Source organism: Euleptes europaea, chromosome 6, assembly GCF_029931775.1.
Source record: "Euleptes europaea isolate rEulEur1 chromosome 6, rEulEur1.hap1, whole genome shotgun sequence".
NCBI lineage: Eukaryota > Metazoa > Chordata > Lepidosauria > Squamata > Sphaerodactylidae > Euleptes > Euleptes europaea.
Genome location: NC_079317.1, coordinates 89,453,569 through 89,468,627, shown reverse-complemented (window position 1 = coordinate 89,468,627; position 15,059 = coordinate 89,453,569). Strand labels below are relative to the sequence as shown.

Here is a 15,059-nt window from a genome sequence, read left to right as displayed (position 1 = left end):
GAAGAAAGATAGGCAGCTGGGGCAGGAATGTATCTAGTCATAGAGGCAGACATGAATACAGGTGATTTTGACAGATCATACTGCCGTTCAGTATCTTTGACTCTTTGAATTATGATTTTCTTTGCTTGGTCTCTACCCATCTCTAGTAGGGCCTGTGGGGAGAGACCAAGACTCTCCAACTTGCTTCCCACAGTCTTTTGCCACTTACATTCAAAGTTGTCAATTAAGATCAGAGGAAGAAGGCCATGGGGATTAGATATCGTCCTTAGCCATAGAAGGAAAGATGATATGCATACTCTAGCTAGTAAAGTGCTTAACAATACCATATGTACTTTTGAAATTTTTTTTAAAATCTGAACAACAAATTTTATGTGACTAATACATGCTTTTTGGTTACAGAGGAGATGGTTTCTAAGGAATCTTCTTCTGTTGTGGAATCCTTCAGCATGGTCACCCTCTCCTTTGAGATCCCTCCAGGAGAGAGCATCCCAGAATTTTTGGAGAAACCTCGTCCACTAACAGCTCCTGAAGGTAAGAGTCATCCTGATAATCGCTTTATCACCAAGAAAGGATAAATTTTGTCTCAACACCAAAAGTTGAAAAAAAATGATACGTGAATGCGATAAAGCAGCTGTGAGAATGGTTGGCTAAGCAAATGAAATTACTAACTTGGCACACAATAGGTAGTATGTCATTAAATAAAATATTTTTTAAATTCATTTGATAATTCTCCACATTTACTGGCAGGAGACAAAGCTGTATTTCGAGCCAAAGTGCAAGGCAATCCGAAACCTAATGTAACATGGAAAAGAGAAAGTGGGATACCAATCAAAGAAGGATCAAAGATGTTTTTTGACAGCATCAATAAGGAATATGTCCTAAAGGTAATTTGTATCAGTAGCCCTTTAAAATATTTTTAACTTTCTTATCTCCTTCTTAGTGTAATATTGAAGTATTTCTTCAGCAGTGATCTTCAGCAATGCAGCTTGCAATGGTATTATCTAAGTGGTGGCTCAACAAAGGGCCAAATCACTGGTGAGATGAGGTAAACATATGACACATGAAGCTGCCTTAAACTGAATCAGCCCATTGGTCCTTCATGGTCAATATTGTGTATTCAGACTGGCAGCGGTTCTCCAGGATTTCCTGTAGACGTCTTTCACATCACCTACTACCAGGTCTATTTAACTGGAGATGTCAGGGATCGGACCTGGGACCTTCTGCTTGCTGAGTGGATGCTCTATTACTGAGCTACAGGTAAAATGTATGCGGTCTTACTTATAAGACTGAAACTTTAGCTCTAGAGCCACTGTCCATTGATGAATCTCAGCATGTGATGGTACTATGACAGATTATACCGAGTTTATATGTCATAACAAGCAGCAGTTAAAGTGCCATCTGGTGTGAACACAGCTTGTTTGCTGTGTTCACACCTCCCTGCATGTTTTAAACTCAAGATACAAAACTTTCCAATGTGATCAAGCACTAATTCACCATGACGTCCAACTCAAGATGTTTGCATTTGAACATCATAATGAACTGCAACTTGCAATTAAACTGGAAATTTTTGCATTGAGCTCTACACATAGGGAAGAGGGAGTGGGAGTACTTTAGGGAGCATAAGAGTATAACAAATAAGCTGTGTTAGTGCCTGCTTGTAGTTTAATTGCAGCTTGTCATGGCATTAGAGTTCTGCCATCATAAATATCTTATGGCAATGTCAACAGTGCTCAAGACTCTTTGTGTGTGTATTTTGATAAACCTTTAGTGAATGCTTGGGTGGACCTGGGATGTTGCTTGCAAAGTATGTAGTAACTGCTTGGACTTAGCCAGGTGACGTGGGTCTGTTTTTGTCACTAAGAAATTCCTTTCAGGGCCAAAGCAGTTGTTATGATGGGAGATCTACGAATGGATTCCCTGCTTTTAAAAAATTAAATGGCAGCTATGGTACTGATCAAGACTTCACTGGGCAGGGAGGAGGTGAATTCTCTCCAATGCGTTGTTGATGCAATCTGCATCCCCTCCTCAAATGTTTATTTGCCCCACATGGGAGAATATATAGGTGCCTTATCCCTTGACTGTGTCTTTTTTTTGTTCGTGGGGCAAATAATCATCCTGCGGCAATTCTGATTGGGGGGGAAAATGGTGCAGAAGGAAGACTTAACCCCTCTTTCTGCTGTGCCACAGCTCTGATCCAAATTATGCAGCTGCCGCTAGAACTTTAAAAACACCAAGTGGCTCATTGATTCATCACAACAGCTGATTTGACTTTCAGGCAACATAAATTTAATACAAATTGTTTAGAAGGAAAGTTATGTTGGTTGCATGAAGCCTGTAAGAATTTTTTGCTGACCCTTTTGTCTGGGTATTGTTCTTCCTGTACAGTTGGAAAACATCGCCTCAGAGGATGCAGACAATTACAAGTGTGTTGTTTCCAATCCCCATGCTGACATCATCTACACTGTGTCCTTGAATGTAGCTGAAGGTAAGTACCAAACAAGATTTTGGAGAAGTAATCACCTTGCAAAAACAAAAAAGCTCCCTGGGCTGAAGAATAGGGAAGCCCTACAATAACAACGTAATAATGAATTAATTTTTTCTGGCACAACATTGCAACAGAAACAAAAAAGGGGAGTAGATGATCCCGAATAAAAATGTGAAAAAAAGAGAAGACTAATCATGCAATCCACAAGGGGGGGGGGGACGAAACCACACAGGAGCCAGCGTGACCCCTATGCCAGCGTCCAGGCCACTTGCACTGTGCAGACTGGCGCAGCTGGGTGTCACAGCCAGCCCCGGGGAGTAATGAGGCAGCGCAGCACTCGGACAATGGCACAACCTCCCCACTGGAGTTTTCCCAATGAATCGCCCTGTACAGCATCCAGGGGGTGTTGCTAGGGGTGGAACTGCCTTTAGGCAGCTTCTTCTGCCCTTTTTGGCCAGGAACGTCCCCTCTGCCAGTATTCCAGTTTACGCCACTGAAAATGGTGGTGTAGCCCCATGGAATGGAGTAGTTTCATAGGGCTTGGAGGGAAAGGGCAGGTTTTTTATTTCAATACAGGGCTGGAAGCCATTTAGGAGGCAGCACGGCAGCTCTGTCCTCGGGCGTTGCCTAACCCACACACACACACACAAGAATGGGCTGCCCGAAAGAAAAATAAAGTAATAAAAAGTTGTCATAGAACGTATGCAATTGATAACACAAGCAAAAGGCTGCCAGGGGTTCAGACTATGGTTTGCTCTGATTATTTTGAGAGTAATCTGATATATTCATTCATTCATTTAAAACATTAATTAGCTGCGTTTCTACCTTGCAGCAGCCAAGGTGGTTTACAACATAAATAAAACAACGGTTATAACACACATAAAAGACATTAATTTAAAATCTCAATTAGGACTGCCAGTAAATAAAAATGAAATTAGTTTTATTTAGGACTTCACTTGACTATCTTCAGCTGCCTCCTGAAGACTGAAGGTGAGGCGACCAGGCATGCCTACCATAATTCCATAATTGTGCGGCTGCCACTGAAACGGCCCTCTCTCATGTTCCCACCAGACAAGCTTATTTGATTGGTGGAACACTCAGGAGGGCCTCTTCTTACAGTCTTAATTCCAGGGCAGGAATGTATGGAAGAAGATGTTATTTCAGACACCCCAGTCCCAAGCCATTTAGGACTTAAAGGACAAAACCAGCACTTTGAATTGGACTCAGGAGCAGATCAGTAGCCAGTGTAATTGATGTAGAATTGGGCTCACATGCTACCACTAGTTGTCCCTGACCCGCAACCTAGCCTCAGTATTCGGCACTAGCTGCAGCTTCCAAACAGATTCAGATTGTTCCGTATCACCCTGGTGAGGCCTGACTCAGACAAAGGCAAGAAGCCCTGGGCGGCTAGTTAGTTTTCTTATCTCAGAACATTAAGCCTGGCAAGAGGTACACCTAAAAACATTTTTTGTTTGTATCTTGTCTCCATTGTATCTTTTGGTTAAAACATAATTATTTACACTTTTAACACAGACTAATTTAAAAGAATATGATACCATCCATTGATTGATTTTACATAGATCATTAAAGGAGAGCAATTATTTGAGCCCATTAGAAAGGCTTACCAAAAGATAAGTTCAGTTTCTCGTATCTATATTGGTCCTTGTTTTTTTCTTGTTCTTCACACTCCCTTTTACTTTTTACTGCCTTTCGAATTTAGGTGATCTATATTAATTATCTATTACATTTTTTTGTTTTTTTAAGGTCAAGAAAAAATGGACTTCAAAAAAATGTTGAAGAAAAGGTGAGATGCTTCTTTCCGTCACTGCTGTTTTCTTCAAGAAGGTTGCACTTCGGACCTTCCCACTAGCATGTTCCAGTGTAATTGTTAATAGGATGTTGGATTGATACAGAATAAGCAGGAAGCTGTTATTGTTCTTACAGGAGACTCAACAATGCATGGTTAAGACTACAAGTGTTAATCACAGCCATTAACGAGGAATGATAACAGTACAGGAATCAATTTTACCTATTTATTTATTTAAAACGTTTTTCCTATCTCCCAGCCTTCCAAGATGGATTACAGAGTAGAACACTGAAGGCCATACAGCAGCTCTTTATACTTTTCTCCTACAGTTTCTCAGTCTCTGTGAGAAAAGGTGTAGCCCATAAGTACCTATGCATGGCTACCAAAACTGTTGTTGAGATATTTCATCAAATAAATGAGAAAGTACACATGCAGACCCCCAACACTGCAAATAACAACCCCTGGAGCCATTTGGGGTCAGGAATATTGTGCATTGGGAAGGATGAAGCCCCTCTTTCCCTATGCCCTGGTCCCAGTCTGAATCTGTGTCCTGCATACTTGGGAAATGAGCTCCCTCACACCTGATATCTGTCTCAGTCAAAAGCAGGTTAGGGGAACCCAAACACTATGCATTACAAATTGTAACATGTAGTTTGACCCTGAGACAATGGAGTTATAAGCAGACTGTTCCCTACAGAACTCCGTAGGTCAGTTGGGGGACAGAGAGAGGCAAGGACTAAGAGATCCAAGACAAATTCAGCACTGGCCATCTCTCAAACCAAGTGGGCAGGAGCTGGACAGCTCTGCCTGTCTGTAAACCTTGATAGTTGACAGTTTATAAAGTTTATTGTTTGTGGCCAAAGGCCATCACAATCTATCATACAAAACATTAAAATAATATTAAAATAACATTAAAACAACTTTAAAACAGTCTGACCCCCAAGAAGCTAGTAATTAAATATGTTAAACACCCTGATTAAAAACAGCTTTAGCTCGGATTTTCTTGGCTGCTAAAGCAAAGAGTGACACTTTGTAGGAAACATCAGGATTGGTGTCTGATAGGAGAAAGAGCCGCTTCTCTGGATATGAAAAAGATTTAGGCCCTTTAGAAACTCTCCGAGAAATTTAGATCTGAGCTCTGTGTAAAGAGGGCAGAATAAGGTATAATGAACTGGGTCCTCTGGAACGGCTCCACATAGGCGAGAGGCCCATTGTGTTCAGGAGTAAAATCCAGCTAACAAAGCCGTTGGCATAGTTTGAAACCGGAGGGAGGTAAAAGCTATTCTGAGGTTATGGAAGCGGATACTCACCAGGTATTAAGCTCTGATGTGATCCCTTTTAAACTGTTTAAACCATGGTGAGAATTTGGACTGGGAGATTGAGGGCCTGTCTGATGCAGCATCACACTTTAAACACCCAGTCCTGAATGTTGGTTTCTGCTATGGGGATATAAGCCATGAGAAAGCACACTAGTTAGTCAAATCTTGATCCCAAGGAACTGCCAGGAAAATTGGATCCCTGTCTACATGGAGCCCAAAGCCCAGCTAACTGGAACTGGGACACATGCTAATCCACTCAGCTCAGAGCATTCTTAGAGAAAAAGAAGAGAAAGGTGACAAAACACAGAATCATACAGTTTGAAGGGACCACCAGGGTCATCTAGTCCAACCCCCTGCCCAATGCAAGAATTTCACAACTACCTCTCCCACACACACCCAATGATGCTTACTCCATGCCCAGAAGATGGGCAAGATGCCCTCCCTCTCATGAACTGCCTAGGTTCATAGAATCAGCATTGCTGACAGATGGCCATCTAGTCTCTGCTTATAAACCTCCAGGGAAGGAGCACTTACCACCTCTCAAGGAAGCACTTACCACCTCTCAAGGAAGTCTGAGGAACCGCTCTAACTGTTAGAAATTTCTTCCTAATGTCTAGATGGAAATTCTTTTGATTTAATTTCAACCCGTTGGTTCTGGTCCGACCTTCTAGGGCAACAGAAAACAACTCAGCACCCTCCTCTATATGACAGCCCTTCAAGTACTTGAAGATGGTTATCATGTCCCCTCTCAGTCTTCTCCTCTTCAGGCTAAACATACCCAGCTCCTTCAACCTTTCCTCATAGGACTTTGTTGCCCTCCTCTGTACACATTCCAGCTTGTCTACATCTTTCTGAAATTGTGGTGCCCAAAACTGAACACAATACTCTAGGTGAGGTCTAACCAGAGCAGAGTAAAGCAATACCATCACTTCATGTGATCTGGACACTATACTTCTGTTGATAGTGTCTAGAAAGTAAAGCACAATGGACTGGGAATAAGTCATCTTTAGGCATCCAAATGAGTTTAATTATTTATAGTTTCCTCCATTGAACGCAGGAAGTTTTAATTTTTGTGAGGATGCTGAACATTTTCTTAAGAACTCTCCTCAGCTTAGTGAATTCATGGAAACAATCTCACACATGCAGGGGGCCACCAGCGCCAAAGAAAAAAGTGAAGAGGGTAGTTGATGAGAAAGAAATGCTGGAGATCCTCTCCAAGGTGCCCAAGAAGGATTTTGAGAAGGTGTGCATGGAGTATGGGTTCACAGATTTCCGAGGGCTCCTTAAAAAACTAAAGGAGATGAAAAAGAAAGTAGAAGTTGAGGTAAGTGATGCCATCGAACTCTAAAATGCTGGGTCAACATATATCTGTTCATGAGTACATCATAATATATTCCAATATCTCGACTGCATTGCAGTAATTTTCTTCAAATTTCCTGCCTTACATAGTGACAATGGGTTGGATCCAACCAGCTTTTTTGGTGAGTAAAAAGGAAGTAGGTGTCCCCTTTGATCACCAAAAAGATGGGAATTATGTCAGATTAAGTGAAAAAGAAGAGGAGGAAGAGTTGGTTTTTATATGTCGACTTTTTCTACCACTTAAGGGAGACTCAAACCGACTTACAATCACCTTCCCTTCCCCTCCTCACAACAGATACCCTGTGAGGTAGGTGGGGCTGAGAATAGAACTGTTACTAGCCCAAGGTCACCCAGCTGGCTTCGTGTGTAGGAGCAGGGAAACAAATCCAGTTCACCAGATTAGCCTCCGCCGCTCATGTGGAGGAGTGGGGAATCAAATCCAGTTCTCCAGATCAGAGTCCACCGCTCCAAACCACCGCTCTTAACCACTACACTACGCTGGCTGGATTCAACACCAAGTTATCTAGTGTTGCAATGTTATTCACATAGCAAGCAGGAAATGATTGAATCGAATGTACATTGGAATAAATCTGCTACAAAATCTACAGGGACAATGTACTTGTAGCTGGAATGTAGAGCTTGGTTGAAGGGTGGAAATCAATAACAACATTCCAGATATTCCAGTTTAATATAATCTACAACCTGAAAACTTTGAAAAGTTAGGTATAAAGAGCTATGGGTGGGATCTACAGGGCTGGAAACCATGTGTTAGATCTAGATATGCCCTTGTTTCCACTAGCAGTGAAGCCACATTTTGCTGTTTTTTTCTCTCTCTCATGAATAATGAACAAATCAAAAGCAGAGTTTTAAGAAACAACAAAATAAGGTTTGGATGTGGCAAATTATGTAGATTTTTAAAAAATATATATTTAATTGATATTACAGGCTGTACGAATTCTGAAACCTCTGGAGGATGTTTCTGTTAAAGTGGACACCACAGCAATATTTGATACTATCTTGGAACTCAAAGACCCCAATACTAAGCTGATATGGTTAAAGGTAATCTTTATTTCAATTTCAATTAAGTAAACTGATATCTGGGATTTTCAGAGAAAAGAACTAAAGGGTAGCTGCCATAGGTTTTTAACTGGTTGTCTTCATGGCTTCATAGTTGTTCAAGACAGTGGAACTCAATTTGATACTGAAAGAGGAATAATAAAGATAGTTCATGTAGTTGTACAATAATACATACAGAACACAAGAAGAAGAAGAAGAGTTGGTGTTTATATGCCCACTTTCTCTACCACTTAAGGCAGAATCAAACTGGCTTACAATCCCTTTCCTTTCCCCTTCCACAACAGACACCTTGTGAGGTAGGTGGGGCTGAGAGGGTGTGAATAGCTCAAGGTCACCCAGCTGGCTTCATGTGTAAAAGTGGGGAAACAAATCCAGTTCACCAGATTAGCCTCCGCCACTCATGTGGAGGAGTGGGGAATCAAACTCGGTTCTCCAGATCAGACTCCACCGCTCCAAACCACCGCTCTTAACCACGACACCACGCTGGCTCTCAAACATAGAAATAACCAATTTAACACCCATTTCTTTTGCTACTTTTTGGGAGCTTTTCCCAGAGTTTCACTGTCTTTTATTTACTTGACCTTGATGGCACATTTCTCCAATGAATTTGTGCTGTTATCGAAACATTCATTTTTCAAGCAACATTCATTGCTTTGCAGCCCTATACTGCCATCGTTGCCTGGGCCTATGTAATGTATGCATGATTATCACTTGGTGGCTTTCTTATCAAATGATGACTTGCATATCTGAACAAGCTGTCACAAATCTAATGCCACAGAGAGTCATCTCATGTTACCTCTGTGTGTGTGTGTGTGTGTGTGTGTGTGTGTGTTAAGTGCCGTCAAGTCGCTTCCAACTCAAGCCGCCCCTATGAATCAATGTCCTCCAAAATGTCCTATCTTTGACAGCCTTGCTCAGATCTTGCAAATAGCAGGCTGTGGCTTCTTTTATTGAGTCCATCCATCTCTTGTTGGGTCTTCCTCTTTTCCTTCTGCCCTCAACTTTTCCTAGCATGACTGTCTTTTCTAGTTACTCTTGCCTTCTCATAATGTGACCAAAATACGATAGCCTCAGTTTAGTCATTTTAGCTTCTAGGGTCAGTTCAGGCCTGATTTGATCTATAACCCACTGATTTGGTTTTTTTGGCAGTCCATGGTATCCGTAACACTCTCCTCCAACACCACATTTCAAAGGAGTCTACTTTCTTCCTGTCAGCTTTCTTCATTGTCCAGCTTTCACATCATAGTAATAGGAAATACGATGGCATGAATTAACTTAATCTTGGTGGCCAGTGACACATCCTTACACTTCAGAATCTTTTCTAGCTCCTTCGTGGCTGCCCTTCCCAGTCTCAATCTCCTTCTGATTTCTTGGCTGCAGTCTCCCTTTTGGTTGATGATGGAGCCAAGGAATAGAAAGTCTTCAACAATTTGAATTTCATCATTGTCAACCTTAAAGTTGTGTAATTCTCCTGTAGTAATTACTTTTGTCTTCTTGATGTTCAGCTGTAGCCCTGCTTTGGCACTTTCTCTTTTAACTTTCATGTTACCTGAGGCCACTTCAAAAATAATACTTCTAAGTGAAGTCAGTTCATAACATTTGGGTGCCTAGCATTGCATACTGAGCTATCAAATTATGCCTATGCTTGTGGAAATCTGCATTTAGATGCTACTGCTTCCAGTTTCTATGCCCTGGGTATATAACCATCTCCTTGTTCTTGTAAAGATGTCCTTTTTTTTTTTTGCAGGGTGATGAACCTTTGCGCATTCAGTATTCGCTTGGGAAATACGACACGAAACAGATGGGCACTAAGTATATGCTCCACATCACTAATGTGAATGAAAGTGACATGGGAACGTACAGTGTTTTCGTAGGTGACAAGCAGCTCTCAGCACGACTAAAAGTAATAGGTAAATTTGGTTTTTAATTATATATGAAAAAGAAAGATGGGAGCATTATCAGTTAGATCCAATGACTCTCTTTTGTTAGTTGCATCCAGTGACTCTCTTCCTCTCTCTCTTCCTCCAATGAAGGAATAATTCATAATCAATTATTACTTAATTATCCCTTCCCCCACGTTGGATCCAATACCTCTCTTCTGCTAAGTCTTCGTTTGACTCCACTGAAAGCGGAAGGAGGAAGATTTAGCAGAAGGGAGTCGTTAAATCCACTTCCATATCTTCAGCATGTTCAAGTCGTAGTAGTTCTGATTATTTTTGTAGAACTACACTAACGTACAGGAGCTCATGTTCCGGCCCGCTACTATAGAGACTTCTCCACTTTTAAGGACCAATACAAAAAGTGAAGATTGCTGTTTGTTTAATGTTTTAATAGATGAGCCCTTGAGGTTTTTGGCAGACTTGCAGCCTTTGAGAATAACTGAGAGGCAGACTGCTGTATTTGAGATCCGCCTTTCAAAGAAGGTGCCCAATTTCACCTGGAAATTAAATGGGAAGGAGTTGAAGCGGGACGACAAGTATGAGATCATCTCATCAGAAGATGGGTTAACTCACACCTTGAAAATTAAAGATGCACGCACAAGTGACATGGGTGAAGTCAGTGCTGAAGCTGGAGACATTGTAACAAAGACCGAGCTTAACATTCAGCGTGAGTAATGCTCAAGTTGTATGTGTCTCATTGCCTGTGTATGCAACAAACACATTTGTCATATCAAGCATGGAACTGTGATGTAGCTTTCAGTAGATTTTTGCTTGAAAAATATGGTTGTATGCTCTGACTTAATGGGGGAATTCTTGCTGATATCGCACTGTGGGTATTTTTAGACAGCAAATCAATCTGGGATGTCCTGCTTTTTGCAGTGAAAATGTTTTATCCACCTATTCCATGTTTTGAAATCTCTGCATTTTCCCTATGAGCACTGAACCAATAAACTCTTATTAACCTACCAGCCTTATAATTGGCTTTGATTTCCAAAGGTTGTTGGCGACAAACTCCATATAACCAATCTCTGTCTCCTCTCTCAAGGCACTCCAATTAAGTTTGTCAGAAACTTGAAAAATGTCCGAGTCAAGGAAAAGGGCAAAGCTTGCCTGGACTGCGAGCTGACTGCTAAAGGCGTCACCTTGAAATGGATGAAGAACGGGAGGGTGATTGAGAGATCTAGCAAATATCACATGACCCATGAAGGGAAGATGGCAGAGCTAATCATCGATGATGCTGAGCTGAATGACTCGGGAGAATACATGGTAGTTGCCATGCAAGAAAACGACCCCACGGAGTACTACAGCAATTGCAATGTAACCGTAGAGGGTAAGGTTGACCAAAGCAGTGTGCTGAAATATGAAATGGAACCATGGCATTGGAAGGAGGTCTCTGACTCTAAGTGGTTAGGATGCAAGTGGCAGAATGGGGAGGAGACGGGCATCATATTGCTTTTGTTTTCCAGCCACATGTAGCTTCTGTTTACTGAGGAGTGCGTCATTTGGCCGTGGCTGTTACCACACTAATCGATTACCACACATTATCCCCTGTCTGCACTTTCAGGGGGGGAAAGCCTTACGTTCCCAGGGGGAAAGCCTTACATTGCATCACTCGTGACGCTGGGCACGCGCAGGATGTTTCCCCCTCTCCCCCTCCCTTTTTTGACTTTGGGCTTGCGCTCTTTTGCCACCAGCCAGCGTGGTTTTTATTCTGCCTCCTCTCTTCTGTTGGGGCTGCCTGGTGACTCACTCAGCCACTGTAAACATGTAAATTGTGTGGGAAAGCAGAGAAAGCGGACAAGCAGAGCAGAGAGCCACGCGGCCGCATATCTGCACCACGTTTGTCTTAGAGCTCTTGAGATCACAACAAAGCGCACAAGCGAGGACCTCTTTCTCCTGCCATTGCTAAAGTTGATAGTCTGCAAAGCCCAGGACAAAGAGAAATCATAAAGGGAGGGTAGTTGGTCAAACGGTCAAATGCTCCAACGTTTGTTTGGTAGTTTTAGTAGTTCAACGATCCAACATTGCTTTGGTAGTCCAATAGCACTTCAGGGGGAAAAAACTTTAAAAGAGCATAAAATTGTTCGCGAGAGGAGAGGGGAGGGAGAAACACTGTGTGGAAAACAGAGGGCGGAGAAAAGAGTAACATGTCCGCACCTCAGGGGAAGTTGTCCTTGCAACGGATTAAAGGGAAGCATCCTAGTATAAGCGTTTGTTGAGAGCGCGGACATTTGACGCTTTGAAATAATTTCCAAGACCAAGTGGAAGGTATTGGGTGTGAACACACAAAGATAAGACGGTTCTATAAATGTTGTAAATACTTGGTGCAGTAATGGCCCATGATGCATTGAATAGTCTGGAATAAAATGTAACTGTAAGTGTAAAGCTGGAGATAAAATGGATGAGCTGAACACAGTGGTATCCCTCTTCCCATGCAAACCTTGTAAGGGTAAAATGCAGAAGAGAACCACTCTGAATTCCTTGGAGGATGGTGGGGGTGGGGAATGTAATAGACAGGATGAAAACATTTACTAGCCCACTATAATATACTTCGTCCAAATTTTTCAAATCACTTTTTTCAGTTATACTTTACTATGATCTAGAAAGGGGAAAATTGTTGTAGCAGCTATTTAATTGACCTTGCATAACTACCCTTGCCTGAGAAAGCAGCCATGCATAGCCATGCATCCACAAAATACAGGATGCACACTTCCATGCTAGGCCTATGAAGTGGGAGAAGTACTCATCAACCAATAATTAATCATTGCCTAGCTAGATCCATGAAACCAGGTTTTTAAAAAAACCCTCAACCTGAGATTGTATTTGTATTAGAATTTCAGACCCTATTTGCAAGCTGGGGTATATTTTATTCTTCTCAAACCCAATGATACCATACTTGGCATTCCTGTTCAACACCCTTCATCCCCTGCTCTAATGAAGAGTATTTCCACCCTCTCCAGAGAGATTTGCTACAGTGAAGAGCGGCCTGTCAGATGTTCAGTCTCCAACAGGAGAACCAGCAGAGCTTTGTGTTGTCTTGAATGATGAGAAGGTAGAAGGTGTGTGGTTAAAGGATGGTAAAGAGGTAAGCAGTTCATTTTGCCATCAAAGGAACTTACGTGTATGAATCTTGTAACTAGTGGGAGCTACCTTTTGTAGAGTCAATATGTGAAAGACCGAATGGCGGCCATTTTAGCATGAAACTGGGAACTGGTAGCTCAAGGAAGCCCGTGGTTAGTGAAGTGATAAAGCTCATGACTTAGTATTTTCAGACACGGACAATTATAGGCCATTCATTGTATAGAATCATAAAGTTGGAAGGGATTTTCTAGGGCTTTGACCTTTTGCTGAATGCAGGAAATCCAAACAAGCATTCCCAATAGATGGCTGTCCAGTTTTTGCTTGAAAACTTCCCGTGAGGATGCCCCCACAGTACTCCCCTAGGCATGGTTAAGTCAAGCACCAGTGATCATCTGCCTGCAACAACATCCTATCATTTTATGTACCTTTATATTATATTATTGTATTTTTTGAAGACTGTGCATTCTCCTTTCTCATGTTCTTTTTTTTAAAAAAGAGGAAAACAGTAGTATAGCAATCACTGCACAGGAAGGCTGTGTGTACCTATCTGTTACTATTACCCCATTAGGCCAAATCCTTTAAAGTGGCCCCTCGGTAACATGACTCCTTTCCCGTTGTGACCTGAAGGCTCCTGTTTATGATGATATCTTTTGGAACAACTTTGTTTTCAACCTTTCCTTCAGATAACAGATATGAGAGGAATCCAGATTGTCAAACAGGGAGCGGTCCATAAACTGATCGTTGACAAGATGGGAGAACAGTTTGAAGGGAAGTACACTTTCAGAAGTAAAGGAGCTGAAAGCGAGGCTACTATCAGCATTGCAGGTACGGCGCAGAGCTTTCACCTTGGAACTCACTGTGAAGAACCCCTAGTCCGAGGATGTTCATGGGATGGGCAGTTAACACACAAATTACAAAACCATGAGGTGTGAATCCCCACACCTCAGTCTAAGTAGCTGCCACCAGTCCCTTTAACGACCCAAACAGCTAGAAGCCAAGGGGCAACCTTCCAACCGTCCTGGGATTAAAGTAAAGAAAGTCGCCCTTGCAAGGTAGACCACTTGCAGAGTGAGTTTCACAAAATAATTAACCTGGTAGGTGTAGCCACGTGGCCTAGGTACTGTGCAGAATTCACAAAGACCTTGCCAAAACATTTATTCCCAGGAACTTTGGCAAATGGTCCAAGTTTAAATTCAGGCCTGGCTACCCGCCTTCATCTATCTAACTGCACAAAGAGCACCTGTTTCATGTCCTTTATGACTTGTCTATCCTTGTTTTCCCCAAGTTTGTCACTTTCAAAAGTGTAAAGTGCGAATTTGTATATATTGAAGAGAATGAAATCCAAATAAACCCTGAAATTTTCAACCTGCATAAATTAAGCACCTTCGCATCTGTGCTTCATGATATAATCTGCTTCAGTGGACACAGAGGAAGGCAAGGGGCTGTGTGAGGCAATGAAGCAGCATTTTTGGCCCTTGGAAATTCTGCTCAAACATTCCTCTGGCAGCTGAGATTTTACCAGACATGCTTCACTTATTTTCAATCTCTGAATATGTGAATAATGCTAACCTGGGGTGAAGTTCTATTCAGGTTGCAGTATTAATGCATGAAACATCCCAACTCAGTTGAAATTACCTGAACCATATTTTTGCCAACGCCATCTTAAGGACAGGATTCTGCTGGTCATGGAAGATACAATCAAAGGGATTTAAGTTGCCAGAGGTGATGGCCACACAATCAAGCATCCAAATATATGAACAATTCTACTATGTTGGTTCTTGTAGGTTATCCGGGCTGTGTGACCGTGGTCTTGGTATTTTCTTTCCTGACGTTTCACCAGCAGCTCTGGCAGGCATCTTCAGAGGAGTAACATTGAAGGAAAGTGTTTTGTCCTTCAGTGTTACTCCTCTGAAGATGCCTGCCACAGCTGCTGGCGAAACGTCAGGAAAGAAAATACCAAGACCACGGTCACACAGCCCAGATAACCTACC

At 42.0% G+C, this 15,059-nt stretch overlaps 1 protein-coding gene across 1 annotated transcript in view; it reads left to right on the top strand.

Moving 5' to 3' along the window:
- Nucleotides 1-403: 403 nt before the first annotated feature.
- IGSF22 (immunoglobulin superfamily member 22) overlaps nt 404-15,059 on the top strand; it is a 38,031-nt gene continuing 23,375 nt past the window's right edge. Inside the window, exons 1-11 of the mRNA XM_056850756.1 lie at nt 404-531; nt 748-884; nt 2,386-2,485; nt 4,250-4,289; nt 6,758-6,935; nt 7,916-8,029; nt 9,795-9,957; nt 10,382-10,654; nt 11,033-11,317; nt 12,948-13,072; nt 13,752-13,893. Of these exons, the coding sequence (XP_056706734.1) occupies nt 405-531; nt 748-884; nt 2,386-2,485; nt 4,250-4,289; nt 6,758-6,935; nt 7,916-8,029; nt 9,795-9,957; nt 10,382-10,654; nt 11,033-11,317; nt 12,948-13,072; nt 13,752-13,893 (1,684 nt within the window). The 5' untranslated portion in view covers nt 404. The remainder of the gene's footprint in view (nt 532-747; nt 885-2,385; nt 2,486-4,249; nt 4,290-6,757; nt 6,936-7,915; nt 8,030-9,794; nt 9,958-10,381; nt 10,655-11,032; nt 11,318-12,947; nt 13,073-13,751; nt 13,894-15,059) is intronic.